The sequence below is a fragment of the Macaca fascicularis genome, chromosome 2, assembly GCF_037993035.2.
Source record: "Macaca fascicularis isolate 582-1 chromosome 2, T2T-MFA8v1.1".
Lineage (NCBI taxonomy): Eukaryota > Metazoa > Chordata > Mammalia > Primates > Cercopithecidae > Macaca > Macaca fascicularis.
The window spans coordinates 24,181,921-24,202,691 of record NC_088376.1 but is presented as its reverse complement, the minus strand read 5'-3'; the positions used below and the strand labels follow the sequence as shown (position 1 = coordinate 24,202,691).

The following is a 20,771-nucleotide window of genomic DNA, read 5'->3' as shown; positions in this document are numbered from 1 at the left end:
TATCTCTGATGACTTTTCTTGGGCACTTCATGGACCAAATCCTTTTAAAGATGTTGGCCTTTCTTTTTTTTTTTCTTCTTGACATGTTGGCCTTTCTTAAGCTGTAATTAAAGTACATTTTGACGTATGATAAGGAACCACTTCATTTTAAAAAGTAACAGATAGTAACTCTTGGAAGTGGACTTGAAGACATTTAAACAGTCTACTTATTAAAAAAAAATCCTTTTAGAGATGAGCTGACAAAAGAGATGCCCTGGGCAATAAATAAGGACATATATTTCATTGATGATTTGTTTGGTAAGAAGAGGTCTTGCTTTTATAGACCAGTATCAGACATGTTTCTTTGCATTCTGAGAAGAACTGTATCCATTTTTTAGTACTTTGAGATGATGCACTGATCAATGTGAAAAGGAGATAACTCACTCTTCTAGTTCACTATTCTGGCAGCTGTTAAAAAACTTTGGTTCTTCCTCTAACAATAGTTTGCTGTGGGACAATATCAACATCCTTTCTACAAAAGGTGCGTAAAAACTTGGATATCACAACAGACATGACATTTCCAAAAGATTTCACTCTTCTCAGGGTGAAAATTGGCAAAAAGGATTCTCTCCATACACATTGCAAGTATGGGGTAGAAATATTTTTAAATTACAGGTTTGAATAAACAGTATAGGAAACAACCCTTTCATCTTTCACCACTCTTAAACACCGTGTGTCTCATTTGGAAAACTCATTTGTCTTTTTCCAAGATGCTTTGTCATTACATGATGGGATCTGCACAAGTGCCCTGGGAAGGCTCTTTTCTGCTTTTACGATGAAGGCAAACCTAGATACAGGATTCTGACCTGAAACAAAGGCACAGAGCCTGAAGTCTAGATTTTGCTACACTATTTCTTCTTTTAAGAAAACCTCAGCTGATCCAGGCTCCAGACATCCTGTGATCTAGGGAGAACAGGCTAGCTGATTTCTTGATCATCCTGAAGACATATGTGAGGCAGGGATATGGGTTAATAGGCTCAATTCTCTCTTTGTTTAAGTCAATCACTAATAATGTATTGTCCTCTGTAAGGCACATTCACTCTTTAGAGTCATTTTGGGGAATTAAGTATTAAATGGAAAGTATTAACTGGAATTCCATATTAAATGGAATTAGGATCTCTCTCCCAGAATTCTAAATTTCCCATTATGCACTGATTTAGAACCTTAGTGCTGCATCTAAGGTAGGGAAAGCCTTATGAATTGGGACTAATTTAGAGAAAAGTCTAGTTTGAATTGTCGAACTTTTGGAATGAGAGTAGGTACCTAAAGTTATGAAGATTTATTACTTTCAAATCAAGCCAATAAAACTACTTTCATGAGACTGTCTGCAAGTCTCTAATTAATAAATAGCCAGGACTTACTTGTAATTAGATTCCTTAAATTCCCTAAGACATTATTTCCATAGATGTAATGGCCACCTTTAGCCCAGTCTTTGTTAAAGGACTACAAATTCCAGATCAAAGGGGTCTGGATAAATGAGAACATGTTGGACCACATTTCAAAAAACAGTCTTGCAACCTTAGAAATTGCCCCTTTCCAATGGTTGTATTATCTCAAACTTTTTTGCAGCCTTCTCCTAAATGTTTCCTAATTTCATGTACAAAACATAGGGAATTTGCAAGGAAAATCTTCCATTAGGGAAAAAGAAAACTCCTTAATTTGAAACTGAGCTAACATGTCAATTTGGTGGCTTTACGAGCAAGGGTAGGAACAAAGGGGGGCAGTTGGAGAAGGGGAAGAAGAGGAGAAGAGGTAAGGTGGATGAGAGAGGAGGGAAGGTGAAATGTTTTATACATTTAATACAATTTTTGCTTTAGGGTTTACATCTTCTGATAATTTAGTTTTAAATATAAGAGGTAAAAAAGAGAAGGTATTTAACAAGTAAACAATTTAAAAAGTCCTTCCCTGACTTTAAATACTTCTTTACTTATGAAACATTAGCTGAACAAACACTAAATACAGCATTGGGTCAAGCTTTTCCCTTTATGGTGGATTTCATTTTCAAGGCTAGATCGTTGGACCAAAAGATATTTTCCAGAAACCTTATCTCGATTTTGTTGATGAAGTCTTGTAAGTAGGCCAATTTAGGCTGAGTTTCAGGAAGTGAATGGACTGTTGATCACTGGCATATTCTTGTCAAGTATTTCCTGCAGATAGGACTGTACAGCACAAAATTAGCTGATGGATGACCAGAATCTACTTAGTCACTGCAGGCTGTGCGAAAAGCCAATTTGGATAATTTCAGAACATAACTGAATCTAAGTAGCCTCAAAGATATTCCCTACTGGAACCCTTGAAAATGAGCATATTCATTCAGACTAACAGCAGAAAACAGCCTGTGGTAGAGTAAACTCTGTCTCTTCCAACACTGTAGATAAAACAAGAGGAGAAACAGTTATTTCTCAGGATGACAACATGTTAAAAAGGACCTATGCTTCATAAACCCAAAGTAAGAGTTTTATTAATTTCTTTTTATTTTATGGATTCTCTTCCTGTTTTAAGAACACTTGCAGAAGTAAAGAAACCAGACCTCACACTCATTTAGTTATTTATGATTTGGGAAAAAAATTCAGTTCTTGAACATGTCAAAAATGAAGAGCACAACCAGACACCTAGATGATCGCAGGCCATGGATGTTAGGATTTGGTTTTAATTTGAACTTAAACATGTTGCATTCTGGAGGAGCACTGGGAGGGGGACGGGAGCTGGGCTAAGCTCCATGCTCGTGGACCCAGGGCAATTACCTTGCAGCCTTCACACGTGATACAGCGGTAGTGATACCCAGTGGCTTTGTCACCACACACTACACAGAGCTCGTCCTTGTCTAAGTAACTGGGGATGTACCCTGTGAAGGAAATAAAAGAAGGAATATTAAAAAACAAGATATGAACGTCAAAGAGACACTGTAGCTAAGATTGCTAGACCGGAGACAAAACTGACTTGCCAGAAGGAGACAACAACAGTACTTAGTGAAACCAAACAGTAAGAATTTTATACTCATAGTGTAAACATAGGCCCAGGACTTCAGAATGCCTTGGAAATAACTCACACCTATAATCCCAGCACTTTGGGAGGCCGAGGCAGGCGGATCACCTGGGGTCAGGAGTTCAAGACCAGCTTGGCCAAAGGGGCAAAACCCTGTCTCTACTAAAAATGCACATAATTAGCCGGGCATGGTGGCAGGCACCTGTAATTCCAGCTACTCGGGAGGCTGAGGCAAGAGAATCACTTGAACCCGGGAAGGAGAGGTTGCAGTGAGCTGAGATTGCACCATTGCACTCCAGCCTGGGGAGCAAGAGCAAAATTCTGCCTAACAAAAAGAGAAAAGAAATAGCTGTGGTCACTTGCTGTGCAGGTAGGAATGGCAGGAAGGCTGCAGAGCCAGTGACTCAAGCAGAGGGGCCAGGATTTGAGCACTGTGAGTTCTAGATAACACAATCTCTTTAACAAGGCTTATTTCAAAACCTGTTTTCAAAAGATTTGATCCACTTTGGAATCACAGTACCATGCAATAAATTCAGGAAACTTTATAGCTGGAAGAGTCCCAGGAGATGATGAAGCCCTTGAAAGGTGAAGAAACAGGCCTGCAGAAGTTTGGCCTTCCTCAGGGTCACACTGGAAATTACCAGCAGGATTAAAACCCAGGTCTCTTAATTTCTAGCCCTCCAGTATAATATGCTGGTCTTTTTCTAAATATAGAGAGTTAACTTTAAGTAGAATGAATTTTGCCCCCTAAAAAAATTAGGTAAACTTGTGATATTATGATATGCAATCCAACAACACTGGATAGTGTGAAATAACAGAGGTTTTGTTTATTAAGAAAAAAGGAAAATCTAAACATGATAACTCTCTTTTTTAGTGGACAATGAGTTTATTAGTTTAAATTCCTTGACCCAGGAAGCTAAAAAGCACAAAAGCAGAAGCTTCCTGTTTCGCTCTTGTCTTTGCTCTTTTCCCCTCCTGTGGAGAGGATGCCGAGACACAAGATGCTGATTCAGGAGGGCAGGTTCATTCTCACCTGTATCAATGGTTTGCCATCGATAAATTGTGTGATACATAGAATCACACAGCTTAACATAAGACCAAACAATCAAAATGAGGCAGGATTGGTTGGGATGTGAAGAAGCAAGAGGCTGAGAAACAATCCTTTCTCCTGATCATGGCCCTTACGAAGGTTTTTGACTCAGTAAACTCTTCATTCCAATAAAGATTAGCTAGGTTGAAATGACTGATGCCTTACTGTGTATTTTACCATGACATTTCATAGACCTTTTATTAAATTAGGTCAGTTGCCGAAGTCTTGCTTTTCAGAAAAAAAGCCATTAAGGAAACAATGAAATAAATCCTTTTCATAATTTCTTAGAAATTATTTTGCTCAAACTTTACTTTAGAAAAATGTTCCTTCTTGGGAGGCAGAAAATTGACTTGAAAGTGAGGTTTAGTAATGTACAGGATTGTATTTTTAAATATCACAGCTTTTCTTAGTTTACTTTTGCATCATGCAAACCATGATGCATCTGTTGAGTTCACTGCAAGGGTTTCAAAACTCTCGTCAGTCATTTTTAAAATGGGAATCCTGGGAAGGATCTGGGCAGAGAAAAAAATGGAACTAGAATGCTTTGTGTGTTCATTCAGTCATTTATCTATGAACTGCATTTATTTAGCATCTACATGTGCTTAGCATTGTTCTAGGTGCTGAAAATATAAAAATGAGTAAGACATGGTTTCTTCTTTTGGAAATTCATAAGCTGAGTTCTGTTTCTCTAGCCTTGGTCATTCCTCAGTGAGAAAAAGAGAGGTGAAAATGAAGAGAAGAACATGAAAAGATGCTCAACATCAATGCGGGGAAATGCAAATCAAAACCACAATGAGATACCACTTTATACTCACTAGTACGGTTTTAACAAAAATGACAGTCACAAGTGTTGGTAAGGACGTGTGCTCATGTGCTTTTGTGTGCATATAAAGACCTACTTATAAAACACAAAGTAACTTTTAAACCACAAAGTAACTCAATTAGGAAAACAGGCCCCTTCCTGGTAGAGGCAGATGGACTATACAGACCCATACTGTCAAAAAAGCTACATCTTGACCTCTTATACCTCGAGGTTATATGCAACTAATCCAACAGAATGAAGACTTTTATGTTCTTGGTATCAAGTACAGAATGCAGAGATAAGGGAAAAAGCACAAGTCATTTCTGTCTAATCTCAGGTATAAGAATCAATTGTAATGTAGTTGAACACTGTTGTACTTGTGGGACATGACTTGGTAGGGGTCAAAACAAAGTGTCCAAGAACATTAACCAGAGTTGGGAAGATGCAGGTAGTTCCCCCTCACCTCATATTTCCCCACCCTGTCTCATGAGACCTGCTGACTTTATCTTTTCGCATTGGCAGCCGGACACTGAAGATTTATTCCTACTTGTAATTCAAAAATTTATGTAGATGGTGTTTAAGGTTCTTGTGGAATCCAACAATAATTAAATCAGTGACTGGAATGGACTCCTTTCATTTACTGACTGCTAGGCTGAGAGGTGGTATGCTTTACTCTCTTATTTCTCCTAGATATCTTCTTCATGGGTGGAGGTGATTAAATGTCTTTAGTTAAATCATCAAGCCTTCTACAGAAACATCTACTTAAGTTGGTTGCAGTTGCTTATATGATCATACTAGTGCGCCCCACACCTTGCTTTCTTTTCTTTAAAATATTAACTTTAAACCATCTTATTTATCTAAAACAGTCACCACAGGCAATGATACATCAATCATTATGCTTAAGTCCATTATTCTTCATTAAATAACTTCCATCAGGAAATAACGTCCCACACATAGTGACTAGGTAGGTGAGGATTCTCTTAAAGTTACTGAACACAATTGACAACGTTACATACTAACCAATTCTCCTAGAGAACTTAACCATCTTTTGCTGTTGTATTTAAGTGTCTCCATCATTTTCCTTTGTCATACTCACCAAATGAGTTACACAATGGTCAATATGCCAAACCAAGGAAAATTCACATGTATCATTAGTTTTGTTGCCAAGAGTGGACACTAATGAGGGTCATAATGTCAGTGTTGGGTTCTGCCTAGAAACAAATACCACAGACACAATCCTGGAAGCTACAATTGTTCATCTGAGGAACTGCATCTGCTAGTTGTCCCGGATGACTGCTAAAGAAGCCTGGTCAATAACCCTCCAGAAAAAAATTAAGGTCCATGACAATATATGATAGTTCAAAAATGATATATGTCCCCCAGCTCTTGTCTGCTCAGATGTATTATTTTTCAGATGAATACATTATGCTGCCACTTTATTAAGCATATTTTCATAAAAGCAAACTCCATCTGTTTGTTCAACAAAGGACTTGAGATTTTTTCAGTTGACATTTGGCAATGTCTGCTTAATTGCTGAGTATTATCTTGCATATCTTGCAGTTAACGCTATTTAAAAAATATTCTCTGAGGGACTTGTCATGTAGAAGCGGAAAGTTTTGTACATTTGCACTACAAAGCATGCAACAGGTAGTAAGCTTAGCTTCTTGGTTGAAAACATATTCAATACTTTCTTCCCTATGGACAAGATCAGAAGACTGGCTAGTTTAATTCTTTTGAGTGAATTATAACAGAATCTCAGGTCCTAGGAGGAGAAACACTGGTTCCTCTTGTCACCTTAGCAGATACATGGCCCTTAGGGAAGAGAATATAAAGCAGATTAATCTTGAAGGTAGATCTAAAATATAAGGTGCTGCGTAGGACAGCAGATGTAGCAGCAAGGGAGGAGAGCTGAGTTCAGAGATCTTTTCCAAACTGGCAAATCTTACCATCTGTATAAGACCACTTGCCTAGCAGAACCAGTCCTGGCATCTTAAGGGAGGGGCTGTGATTTATGGTAATGGGAAATACTTTGGGTAGCTCAGAGAAGTGAAGAAGTTCCATGTTGCTGATTCATCTTGTGAAACTATCAACTCAGAGCCAGTAAGGACCCTAAGTATCTTGGGACGGGATAGAGGATGAGACTATATTTTGTCACCCCTCAGAAAGCTAAGTCATTAGCATGCTGAGTCACTCTTCTGATTTTATACTGAACCTCCTCAGTTCATCCTGCAGCTCAGACCTTCTGATTTAAGCTTTTTTTTCCCCCACCAGCACCTTCCCTATGTCATTTCTTTGCATACTTAAAAACCTTGAAAGGTTTATCCTTTAGCCTTTCCCCAACATACGAATCCTGATTCCTTTTATCTTTAATTCTTGGCAGTAGGTACCAAGCTGTACATCATGTTAATCTTTAACCCTGTGATAGACACTGTATTAAATTAAACCATCCGTTCATCCATTTGTTTATTTAACGGCATGTACGGGCGTACTGTGTGGAAGACACTTGATACAAACTTGAAACAGCATTAACTTTGGAGGCCTTCATCCAATGCTGTCTGCAAATTCTCAGCAGAGCTGCCCCAGGGGCTCCCATTTCACATGATATTTCCTCAGAACATGCACTGTTTTCCTGCCCTCCCTACCCCTGCTTGGGATCTTGGAGTCTCTTTCTTTACTCTTTGCCCTCTGGCTGGCTGGGCCATGGTGTTGGGGGACAGCAGACAATGGCTCCCCAGGCTTTGAACTCTGAAGCACTGGTGGGCGGAGGAGGGGTGAGCAGAAGGAGGACCAAGTAGAGGTGTCACTCTAGAAAAGGGGATGAGGATATGATGCCCAAAGGACCCTGGATTCTCATTGGAGGCTTTAGTGCAGAAAAAGGGACAACATGATGTTTGGATCATTTCTTCTGACTCAAGAATTCCTGAAACTAAAACATATTTTCAAAATTTCAATCTTTTTTAACTTTTATTTTTTGAGACAGGGACTCACTCTGTCACCCAGACTGGAGTGCAGTGGTATGACCATGGCTCACTGGAGCCTTGAACTCCTGGGCTCAAGCAGTCCTCCCACCTCACCTGCCTGAGTAGCTGGGACTACAGGTGCACGGCCACCACACCTGGCTAATTTTTAAGTTGTTTTGCAGAGATGGGGTCTTGCTATGTTTCCCAGGCTGGTCTTGAGCTCCTGGGTTCAAATCATCCTCCCATCTTGGCCTCCCAGAGTGTTGGGACTACAGGCGTAAGCCGCAGTGCCCAGCCTATTTTTTAATTTTTAGGGCCAGGTTTGGGCATAGTATAGTTTAATGTATAAGCAGTACCTAGTGAAATGTTCCTTTCGCCGTCCCTGTACATTCAAATCCTTAATAGCTGACATAACCTTTCAATCTACAATTAGAGGGAAAATATTTGAAGATGCAAATCACTCAAAAAGGAAATAGGTTGATATAATGCGTTTGAGTCAGAATATCCATCAAAAGGGCACACATTCTGGCAGCATACAACATTTGGCTTGCAGAGTGCTTTTTAAAATCTTAGCCAATTTTTAAAACCAGGAGATTTCATAAAACATACAGAATTCTTGCTTCATGTGAAAAACGGGAGGAAATGGCAATACTGAACCCAAATTCTCACAGTGTAACGATCAGCTGAACTGGGAAGGTAGCCCTGCCTCCCAAGAAACAGACGTCCTTTTTAGCTCTCCAGTCAGAACCTCTCCCAATTGTGTGCATCGGTTGCTATTTATTTTTGTTCTTGCATTATGCCTTTTCATAAATAAAGAAATATTTCACAGAATTCTTTATCTTTATCAAAAGTGGAAACACAAAAGTAGTTTGAGAAAAATAAGAAGCTTTTTTTTTGAGGCAGGGAGGGGGAGAAGGATGAGTTTCACTCTTGTCCCCCAGGCTGGAGTGCGGTGGCGCGATCTTGGCTCACTGCAACCTCCACCTCCTGGGTTCAAGTGATTCTCCTGCCTCAGCCTCCAGAGTTGCTGGGATTACAGGTGCCTGCCACTACACCCGGCGCCCAGCTATTTTTTGTTATTTTTAGTAGAGATGGGGTTTCATCATGTTGGTCACGCTGGTCTTGAAATCCTGACCTCCGGCAGTCTACCCGCTTCAGCCTCCCACAGTGCTGGGATTACAGGCGTGAGCCACTGCTCCTGGCTCGAGAACATATTTCTTCACGGAAGTGAGAAATATTCTTATCATATACTGTGTAAGCATTATGTGTCTTTGTTGAAAAATTTAAATTAATACAAAGGAAAATGCCATCTACAGATTAAATAGAAATAACACATCAATATAAATAAGGGGGTCCAGGAAAACCACATTTCCAATTATATACCTTTCCTTCCTATGATATGAAATGCAGGTACCCTTTAAAGTGCACATATTTAAGCATTTTTTCACGTCAACCAGGGCAGTGATTTACTGTCCCATGCATAGCAAGTGGTCAATACATAATTGCAAATGCCATTCAACTTAGGTAGTTTCACAATCCCTCCATTGCCAAGGAGTAAAGCAAAAAGGACTCTTAGCCTCCATTCAAAATATACCTTAAAATTGCCATTACATTGAATATAATTAGAATTACAATGAAATGTTATATCATTTTTGGAAGAAAATTATTTCTCCATCAAATTTTACAATGGCCTTTGGCATAGCACAGCAAAATTGGAGCTTAGAATAAAATCTCAGTTAAATGAAAAGCTCAGATTCACAATTTTCATACTTCAGATTTCCCTATGTCTATTTCTCTGGTGACCTTTCTAATGACAAAGCCTGAGATGATAGGCAATTAAATTTATATCCCAAGGCACACTGTAAATTTGTCAGGCCCAAAATTAATGCACTGTGAAGTTCCTAAAATCAGCTCCTGATACCAGGGAGTAGATAAAGAAGAGGTAGCAGTTCAGTCCTTGGTCCTTCCGTGGACTTTGGCTTAACAATGCTCAGCTCTGCATGAGGGTGAAGTACCAAGAAAGGCCCTCCATGCTCCCTAATATCAGGCATTTAATCACCCCAAATTATTTTGGTATCAGTATCCACAAGCAGAATATGGCCCCATTTCTAGTTATAAAGTTCGCAAATTCACACGCACGTATCCTCTCCTTGGTGAGCCAGGTAAGGCACAGGCACTGATGACAATGATAAATAGCTAATGCATGTGGGACTTAATACCTAGGTTATGGGTTGACAGGTGCAGCAAACCACCATGGTGAATGTTTACTCATGTAATAAACCTGCATGTCCTGCACATGTATCCTGGAACTTAAAATTGAATTGAATTAAATTAAATTAAATTAAAAGAAAAAAATTAAATTATTGTAAGACAGCTTTCTCTCTTTCTCTCTCTCTCGCTCTCTCTCTCTCGCATACTTGGAGGCATTGGAGTTGTAGAACCCTGGTATTGATGAGATCATTTCCTGTTTTAAAAGAGGGCATGAATTAGAAAGCAGGAAGGCAAAGTCGTTAGAAGAGTGGGGAGGGAGCAGAAAGTCACTAGAGATAGGTGATAGTTGCCTCTGATTTTGCTGTTAGAAGCAATTTATAGCTTTGGGCTCATGCAGAAGCACCCACCGTTATGTCATGCCCTGAATCCTAGAGAAACACAAGTGTCATTTCTTTACCTGAAAATCCATTCAGAATGGGATTCAAAGTTATAGCTCTAAAAATGTGGGCTATCAGCCCTTCAGCCTTATGTTACACAAAAGAGAAGGAGCTGTTGCATTTGTCATCAGAACACCATCACTGTCGTTATGAGCTGTGCTGCTCTCCCTGCAGGTGTATCCTGTAGTCACGTGGATGTGCGCTTTAGGGAGTGCAAAATAAAAGAGGTTGATGCTTTTGTGGTGCTTATGATCTAGATAGATTTGACATAAATAAGCAAACATGATGAGGAGAACCCAAATCCCAACAATGGAAATGAGCTATGACATGTATGTAAGTATTATGTTGCATGTATATATAGTTATGTAGGTTCAGGTGTACTCCACTTTGACAGAAGTCAATATATGAACATTTAAATATGATATTTGGAAATGGAGGAGGGATTTTAATATTATAAAAAATCCTTTATGAAAGATCCTTTACTTCAGATATTCTCCAAGTAGTAAGTTCTTCACCATTAATGCAGTGGTCCTCAAGTGGAGGTGATTTTGCCTCCCAGGGGACATTTGGCAAAGTCTGGAGACATTTTTAGTTGCCACAATTTCTGTGTGTGTGTGTGTGTGTGTGTGTGTGTATGTGTGTTTGCTACTGGTGTCCAGTGGGAAGAGGGGCCAGGAATGATGCTAAACATAATACAATGCACAGGACAACCATCACAACAAAGAATCATGTGGTCCCAATGTCAATAGTGCCAAGGTTAAGAAACCCTAGTCTAATATACTTTATATATAATAAACTATTTTTCACAGGTGATTTACACAAATGATTCAGAGCTATTTTATAAAACAAAGGATATCTGCTTTTGAAGGCAGGGCTGCTTGGGAGCAGGGGTGATGAGAGCATGTGTTGCTGGGTAATAGAAGAGGCTGGTGGGCTGTGAACTGAGTTGGTGACATAAAGTGATGCAGGCTGACAGTAGCAAGGTGGCCCACCAGGGTGTGGTTGGCAGTGGGTGACAGCTGGAGGAAAGCATACTGGTTCAGGGATGGAGACTGGGGTGACAGAGAGAGGAACCCCTGGGGAGACTGGCCAAGGTTTCTGGAACAGAGGGTGTGGGTAAAAGCACAAAGCCATAATCAAAATTGAACTCTTGAGGGCAGGGAAGAGTTGGTGAAATCTGTGGTAATAGAAAAGGGCCCAAAACCTTGAGAAGGAGCCCTGTGGTGGTGCAGAGTATGGGGAAGAACTGCCCCTGAGTGGCTGGAAGCAGAAGGCTTTAAGCAAGAGAGGGTGAACCTGGAGGGAAGAAAGGCAGGAAAATATGGCGCAGGTATCTGCAGATAAGGAAAGCAGGTGTGTGGGGTGACTGCTCGAAAGCACATTCTAGGAGTCTCCGAGAGAGCTGAGGAAATTCTTTACAACAGCTGGTACCAAGGGAGCGGATGAGAGGGAAGTACCAAGGACAGCGCACGGGAAACTCAGTATTCCCAAGGCTCTGGAAACAGGAAGAATACAGATAACCAACTGGGTACCGGTGAAGCCAAGGACCCATAAGATGATGGGATCATAAAAGCTGGACCAGAGTGGGTGGCAGGGAGGGAAGCAGCTTGATTTCAGACTGAAAGCTGAGAAAAAAGCGTGCTTGACTATGAAGAAGTATTCATGGAGGCATGTGAGGTGGTGGATATGAACTCCATATGCAGAAGGCCAGCAGGGCCACCATTCCTCTGCAAGCCTGCCAGGCGTCTGACTCCATTTGCTCATAATTCTTTGGACTCCTACTGTTAGCTTTCATTGTGAGTAGGAGCAATGCATGCTCTGGATGAGGTGAGGGCATTCAGTGAAATCTCTGAAGGACATGTCTTTGACAAGAGAGTTAATTCTCAGGAAAGAAAAGGAAAGAAAAGAATCAGCTCATGCTTTTGTCTGCACTTGGACTTGGTTTGGAAATGATTATTGCTCCTTACTTTGCTTTCATTTCTGGGTGCCAAGAGGCACTTTCATTTAACCTTTTGTACAGTGAATGTGTTCTGTATTTTTAAAAGTCGTGGTATTGTTTTCTGGAGTGGTATTTTCTCTGAACCGTAAATGGGTGGCAGTACCTAATTTAAAATCCTAACTTTCCATCACATCCTTAAATTACATACACATTGTTGAAAAATCTATGATTGCATTAACCACTTAACTATTACATTTAAAAGAGATTATTTATTTAGTACTCAACAGCTCACTGGGTGGACTGATCACATCTGTGTTTAAATTAAAAAATTCAAGTAGAGGGGAAGAGTAAGGATGAGAGAGAGAGGGAGAGAAAGAGAAGATAGAGGAGGAAAGAGATGGAGGGAAAGTAGGAGAGAGGGACAGAGGGAGAGGAAGAAGGAAAGGAAAGGAAAGCTTGAGAAAGAAACATTCCCCAATTTGCCACTTAATTTTTATTTCAAATGCCTATCTAATTGTTCACCTGGAGTCAACAGAGCTACAGAACACACACACACGTACAAAAAGACAGAATTCTGTGTCCAAGTCAGAGGGGCAATGAAACCAGATTCAGAAAGCACAGTCCTGTGTGGAGTTTCTGCTTCGGTTATTAATTTTTCTTTCTGCACAACTAAAAATGTGGTTGTAGAGCAACAACATATACAATCAGAACCAAAACTGAATAGGACAACCCTCCCCCACCCCCACCCCCAGCCCCATCTCCTTGGTCCTGGCCTAAAAACAGGAAATTCTTATTCTCTTGGACATGATAACAAACTCAGGCAACTTTTCGAACATGCAGTTCCTATCAAGTAAGACGGCATGTAGAAGGTCAAGCAAATAATCCCGTGGAGGAGAGTTGCCCAGGGAAAACTCCTAGGAGGGATTCTGTTTCAACAGACCCAACCGGCCCACACTAAATTGAGAGGTTGACCTGCAAAGCTGCCTTCAGAGCAACCAGATGAAGATGCAGGCTGTTCGGGAACTTCAGAATGTAATTAGAATTTGTGATGGAAACAGCCAGCACTTCTACCCACAAAAGGATTTTTTTTTTTAAAAAAAAAAAAAAAAAGAAAAGAAGGAGAAAAAAAGTCAACTTTTTACTTTGCTGAAACCTCAGCCACAGAGGAGAAAGCACAACAAACAACCTAGTTGCCAATTCTCCTCCATCTGATTCTAGACTTATTCCCTCCTTCCCCTGAATTTGTGGGGGCCAGAAGTGTGCAGCCAGCACTGGCCCTGTGAGGACTTAGCATACCTTTGCACAGCTATGTCACTAGAATTACAGTAAATATCATATCTTCTGAGTGAATGATAGGGTTCTTGAAAATTACAAATTTGTTTTTTATAATCCATATGAAAAATAAGACACACATTACATTCTGCATTTCAGCCCTCCGCAATGTGAAAATTACATTGGTTTTCCCCTCCTCAATTCTTGAAGCTTTATTTTAAATGTGATTCAATGAACTGACATCTGATTCTTCCTTAGTTCATGTTCTTAATGCTTCCAGAGCTTGATAACTTCTTCTTTCGGCTATGAATGCAAAAAACCTTTGTAGAAAAACAATCCAAAGAAAACTAAAAGTTATTCTAAAGTCCACCAATTAAGATAACCATTCTTAACATTGGGTAGGGTAGCCTTCCTTTATTTCACCAGTTTGTACCTATAATTTTTTTATAAGATTGTAATTTTTCTATAAGATTCTCTGTATACTAGAAAATAAAGGCTAGGAAATAAGCCATCCTTAAAAAAAATAAAGAAAAAGTTAAGACAGCTGCATTATTGGAGTTTATAAAGCTGTAATGACAGAAGTGAACACAGATGAAGCAATTATGAATTTTTATCTATTGTGAATAGATAAAAATCCAATTGGAAAATGAGGCCTACCCCACTGAACACCTGTTTATAGTCTTAATTTTGCCTTAATGAGACACTACTGATGTCCTTCAACACAACAAAAATCAATAGTGGATCAATATGGATAAACATGTTGGGTACAACCTTTTGTCCTAAGAGACAGTTAACAGCTGGGTTTAGTTTTACTGGGATTTACTTGAAGACTTGTAAAAGTAAATAATGGTGCATTTAAGAATATTTGCCTGCTTTGATTTAGTGACTTTGGCAGGTGGCGGTGGCCTTTCAATGACATATGGCTTTGAAATTACATCAATATATGCATACAATGTGTCTTTTCCTCTAGTTCATGCATCAAATTAATTAGTAAAGAATCCCTGGTTTAACATTTTATAAGCAAATATTCCCCAGTGTTGGTTGAAGAAAATACAGTGAAAAGAGAAAAGAACCTCAAAAGTTCTGCAGGAATTTTTAAGAATAGCAGAATGACCACATAGATTGACAGGCACCAATATTTTCTTATAACACTACAAAAGGCATATCCAAGTATGTTTAATGAGGCAATGTTAATTTCTTCTTTTCAAAGTTAAATTACTTACACTATTAAGTGAAATAGCACATGTTCAATCTATCTCAAGTGTTTCCATTAGGGGACTTACTCTGTGTGTCTCTTGTAAGAAATGAGATTCTGACGACCTTCAAAAGGACGCAAAACTCCATGTTTATAAATAAAAATCAAGATGAGCAACTCTATATTTTATGCTGTAATCTCCTTAATATTTCATACTTGGAAGTTATAGAATAACACTATATGTAGTAAAAATTACAGATTCTAGTTTTTGTTTTTATAAAATTTTGTTCATTTGTTTTCATAACAGACTACTTTCAATTATAGAGTCACACTAAGAAAAGCAAACGATAAATTTTATAGAAACCACAACTAAATAAACCACATTATGTTTTAAGATTAATTTAACAGAGAAATTTACCTTTGAGGATCAAAGGGCATCATGTTTTTGTAAATTACAGAACCTTGTAAATTTGGTTCTCTATGCAATATCCTATAGATTATATACAGAACACATGAGATTCTGGCGTATCTGCACTAGAATTTACACTGTTTTCAAAAGCATTCCTATCTGGCAGTTGCTACTAAACGTCCTGAGTTCTACCTGTTTGCCTCCCTTATTTTATTTTTCAGTATCTTATTTTTCAGTAATGCAAGATACGTTCTATTGACAGAAATTTAAACAGCATTATAAAGCCACGGTGTCTATTAAGATATATGGATATTTTACTGGTTTTAATATTGGCTATTTTGAAGGGTGTTTCACTTCCTTTCATAAAGAGAATTCACTTGATATGATTGCAGACATGTTCAACTTTAGGGACAAAATAGCAAGGTAAAGTTTCTCAGTTTTTGTTTGAGTTTTACATTCTTACAGTTTGACATGGTTACAAATAGACTCTTTACTGTTTACATGGATAAGTAAATACATTAAAATGAACATTTACAGATCCTAGCAAATCAACATTATTATAGCACTGTCAAAGAAATCACTAACATATTTTACTAGTTAACGAAAATAAACTTTCAAAATGAAGTGCCAAGAAAAAGTCAAATGAGTTTTTAATCTGAACCTGAACTGGGGAGAATTATCCCACTTCAGACACCACAACACCTACCCACCAACTGGAAACCTTTCGCATATTTTCTTTCGCCAAGAAGCCAACAATAGTCACTTTGGGCAATATATACACACACATAGCAAAATACAGCCTAGAAAGCCAACTCACACCAGCTTTCACAGATGAAGAAAAAAAGTGCTTGGAAATCTTGATGTTCACAGAGTCCTTCAATCACCTAGCAACCCCTCTTACTGCCGTTTTTAATTTCAAATAGCGTTCACATTCAAAGATTTGACGAAGCTGATGTAAACTGTAACTTTAAAACGAAACGAAAACAAACAGTGAAACTTTGAACACATTTAAGCAAAATGGTCCCTACCTTTTTTTTGAGAATACGATGGCGACTGCACTTGAGAAAAAGTAGGCTTTTCTTCAGTGAAATATTCAGGTTGGCTGTATTGATTCAGGGCCATGTCCAAGTCAGAGTCCTTGCTTTTAAACATGTTTCCAGGGTAACTACAGGTATAAGGCTGATTCACTGCCCAGGCCTGTTCCATATATATGTTGTTACTGGGCACAGCCTGAGCATCGCAACCACTGTAACCCGGACTATCTTCAAAATACGCGTAATAATCAGTGGACTGCATGTAGCAATTGCTGCCGGCAGCTGGGTGCACTTCATATATTTCTTGCATACAGTAGTTCATTTTGTTTCCCTGGTTCAGTTTCTACTTTACATATACACACACTCTACGCATGCATTCTCCAGCCCCATACACCCTGAGAGCTGGGCATATACGCAGAGAAGCATACATACATACACATGAAACGCGAAGGGAAGATGAATAAACACCACCACCAACACAGCAACCCAGCCTGCTTTACTTTGTAATAGCACCTGATGTGCTAAAATCCTATTTAGACTGAGGTGTCTTTTGAGCTCTTCTGCCATCCAAACATATTGGAAAGCAGATTTATGACTATCAAAGGTCTTAAGCTGTGCATGCAGCTAGTTAATTCCTGGGGAAGATGGCAGGCAGGTAGGAATGACCTCCACCCAGATAGGGAAGTGGCAGCGAGAATGTTTCTATGAAGCTGCTAAGATTCATTTTATATGCTGTTTTTAACCCCTTTCAACGTGATTATAAAACGATTACTCATTGTTATGTCATTTTGCTGGACAGCTTAAGCATGAAACATTATAAAGACATCTTAGAGAATATCCTTGGATACAAAGAAAATCCTAAAATCAATAATCTAGTTTATTAGCATGAACCAGAGAAAATCCAGTAGTAATGAGCCTGATGACTGACTGACTCCAAAACATTAATCTAGCTGTGCAAATGTTACTGGTTGAATCTGTTGTTGAATGTTACTGACTGGCTTTTAATACTAGGATCCAACCATCTTCCCATGACACATAGGTCCCACTGGTTTTTAAAACATGCCAAAGAAGTATACAGTTGAAAATGCTGCTGATGTCTGCGAGTGAGTTTTATTCTGTTCCTTGCACATGATTATTTTCTACCTCATAAGCACTAATCTACATGAGACCTAAAGCTTATGTTAACTGTTCAATTCTGTATTTTATGTTTTCTTTATAAAGGCATGAGGGAGAGTGTATGCCAATGCCCCTATATGAGGAATACCCCTATTATATAGCAGCTTTCCTTTTCTGTTGGTGCTTAATAGTACTCTGATGAGTAGTGCGTGGAAAACTGTAAACACTTATCACTTTATTCCCATTCAAAACTGCTTTTGAGATTATTTTCAAGATTTAATGTGATTTAAGTGGTATTCATGTAGTTACTTAAAGATAGTGATCAAAAAGGGAACAGCATTTTCTGTAAGAATCATCATATCTTTTAACTAAGAAGTTAACAAATACCAAATTAGATTGTAAATGCTTGCTAAGATGATTACTAATAGTATTTTCTCCCTGTGGATGGTGACCTGTGTGTGCATGTCACGTATATGCATAGTTGTAGATCATGACATCAGGAAGGGCAGATGCTGCTCTTCTACACTGGCGAGTCCTGTTTCTTAGGCAGCCTGTTTTCAGGGCTGGGCCTCAGGTGGTGACGTTTACCTTTGGCTTCCTGCTGGTCCATGAGCATGTGACCGTGTTGGTATTTCTCTCTAAAGGACCATCGACAACGTAATATTGTAATTTTCAACAGTGAGACCTTTGCTTTGGACATGTAGCTCCAGTCATCAATTGCAACATGGAATTCTGGGGCAGGGACATATGGCAGAAGTAAGGAGGGTATTACAGTCATTCAACAAATTATGGGGTGTCTGTTAAGTACAAAGCAAGGAGTTGGTGGCTACAGAGATGGCTGTTCAGAAAAAAATCACTGTCTCTGCCAAAAGGTAGCTTAATTAAATATACAGTCAAGTGGACCATCATTGTGCTGTCTTTAAGTGCTGACTTTTCATAAATGTAGTAAAGGAGCCATGGACTCAACGGAAAAAGGTGAGGAATTATCGAATGAGCAAAAGATGCGACAAAATTAGAAAAGAGACCCAGGAAGATCTATGTGGAGGATAGTAATAAGACTCCTTTAAAAACTACAACTGATATAAAACAAGCAAAAGCATGTTCTTCAGTTGGTATATATTTGAACCTGTAAAATGAATCACAATATCCTAGAAAGCATGAAAAGTTACCATAAGGAATAAAGAAGACAGCTAACGTTTTAATAGTGTTTTTACTTTCTTATTACTCTTAAAACAAATAAAAGATTTATTCAGTGTTATTAAGTACACATACACAATATTACAATTAACATTTTCTCCCTACTGGAAATGTCAAAACATTTCACTGGAAGCAATAACTATTTTCTGAAAACCCCAGGAAAAAGAATCCAGGCCTTATGGTTTTTTTTTGTCTGATCTCATTTATTTATCTCAAATTTCCCAAGCCTAATATGAAAATTAACCTTTCAATAAAGCAGTTTTCTTTTTTGGCAAATGCACATGTTTCAAAGTCTCTTTTTCTGGTTAAGAGCTGCATGTTGAATCCATTCGATTTTGCAGTTTTGCCCAGTGCATTTCCTGGCTCCCTCTCTTTTTCATTAAAGGCAGAAATCCAAGCAATTTCTTGCTTCTCATCAGTGACAATATCAACTAAAATCAGAGACTCAACTTTTATTCCAAAGGAACACTTAAAAATAATTTTCAGAAATCTCTAAATGTGCTTGAAAAATTGGACAGTTATCCTCCCCTGAAACTGGATATAAACACTGCAATGAAAAAGGAAAGGAGAGCTGCTGAAACACTTTCTCTCACTTTTTACTAAACATCTGAACGGTCAACAGCATTTTTATTGAATTAAAAAAATCTTGAATCCCCTCGGAAATCTTTACATTAAAAAAAGTTTCAAAACATATTTAAGAGAGCTCACTTCCTCCCTAATGTGTACTGTTTGGAGAAAACAGAACAAAACATTCTGAAACACACTCCACACCAAATGGGAATACTCTTTACTTGTAACGAATGCACACAACTCTCATTACTAGTAGTTGAAAATGGAGCTCAACACTCACATTGAATGTGAAATATGGCCCCTCACATCCTGATAGAAGCAATCACATCTGTCGCCTGTGATCAGCCTTGCATGCTTCTTTGTAAAGTCAATAAAACCATCTAAACATATTATGTGTCACAAACGGGGTAAGCTTCAGTGAGGCTATTGTCTTATTTTCTTGATTGCCTGCTCTAATTATTTAAAGAGCAGCTTAAGAGTTATTTCACTTATTATGCATCCAACTGCCTTAAATAAACTCAGGAGGACTTTAATAATTCCGATTAGAAGTGTTTCCATATATATATATATATATATATATATATATATGCCTAGGTGTGACTCATAGAAAGTCCGCTTTAATAATTATGGGATGAAACTTTAGCATCAAGATTGTTAAAAGAAGTTCTGAGGTTATTTGTATAAGTAGCAACATTTGAGAGCCACCTGTTCCACTAGGTGTCTGACCCCAGTCCCTTCAGCAAGGAGCAGGGAATCCTGTGGACTAGCTCCTTTTTCTTCATTTGCAGCTTCACTACATATTTCCCTTAGTTCTTAGCAATTTACCCTCCACACTTCAACCAGGTTTCACCCGCCTTTGAGTTACCCAGTCAAGCAGAGGAGGCAGCACAAAAGGAGGCACGCCAGGAAAGAACGAAATCCAAGGAGAAGTGTAATAAACTCGGGATGGGGCACAGGAGTAATCTGCCTAGGGTGCCAGGGATGGCTTCACAGAAGAGGTGACCAGTGAGCTGGAAGAGTATGTAGGACATCATCAGTGGAGGCCTAAGACACCAAATGACTGAGCAGAAATGTCTTAGGAAGGGTGCTATCAACTAACTGTACTTGCAAAAAGGCACATAAAGAAAGATAACTGATACGCCTTAAAGCAACTAGTCAGAGCCTTTTAACTTCTACTCTAATGACTGTTCTTACTTTCTGTTTTAGTAATTGAACCTCTAAATTTTAGTTGGGCTCATGGCCCCTGAGAAAAAATCCATTTCCCATTTGTCAATATGTGTCTGTGGGACTAACTTCTGACCAATGAGACATAATAGAAGTGTTGCAAGGCAATTTCCAGGAAACTTAAAAGACACAGTAAAAGACAACTGGTGCATTCCATTTGCCTCTCGTTTGTTTCGACTTTCTGCTCCCTGCAATGACTGGTGTCCCAGCCATCATGTTGGTCCATGAGAGTGAGGGCTATACTCTAGGGATTGTGGAAGAATGATTTGGAAAATTCTAGGTTGCTGAAAT

At 38.9% G+C, this 20,771-nt stretch overlaps 1 protein-coding gene across 39 annotated transcripts in view; it reads right to left on the bottom strand.

The window, feature by feature from the left end:
- THRB (thyroid hormone receptor beta) overlaps window positions 1–20,771 on the bottom strand; it is a 371,812-nt gene that overhangs the window by 31,948 nt on the left and 319,093 nt on the right. For 38 of the 39 annotated variants that reach the window (XM_045387040.3, XM_045387039.3, XM_074030885.1 and 35 more), the window contains one exon: window positions 2,784–2,884. In XM_045387040.3, the coding sequence (XP_045242975.2) occupies window positions 2,784–2,884 (101 nt within the window). Of the gene's footprint in view, window positions 1–2,783; window positions 2,885–16,367; window positions 16,778–20,771 lie in introns of those variants that run through there. The other variant, XM_015444495.4, reaches the window with a different exon arrangement.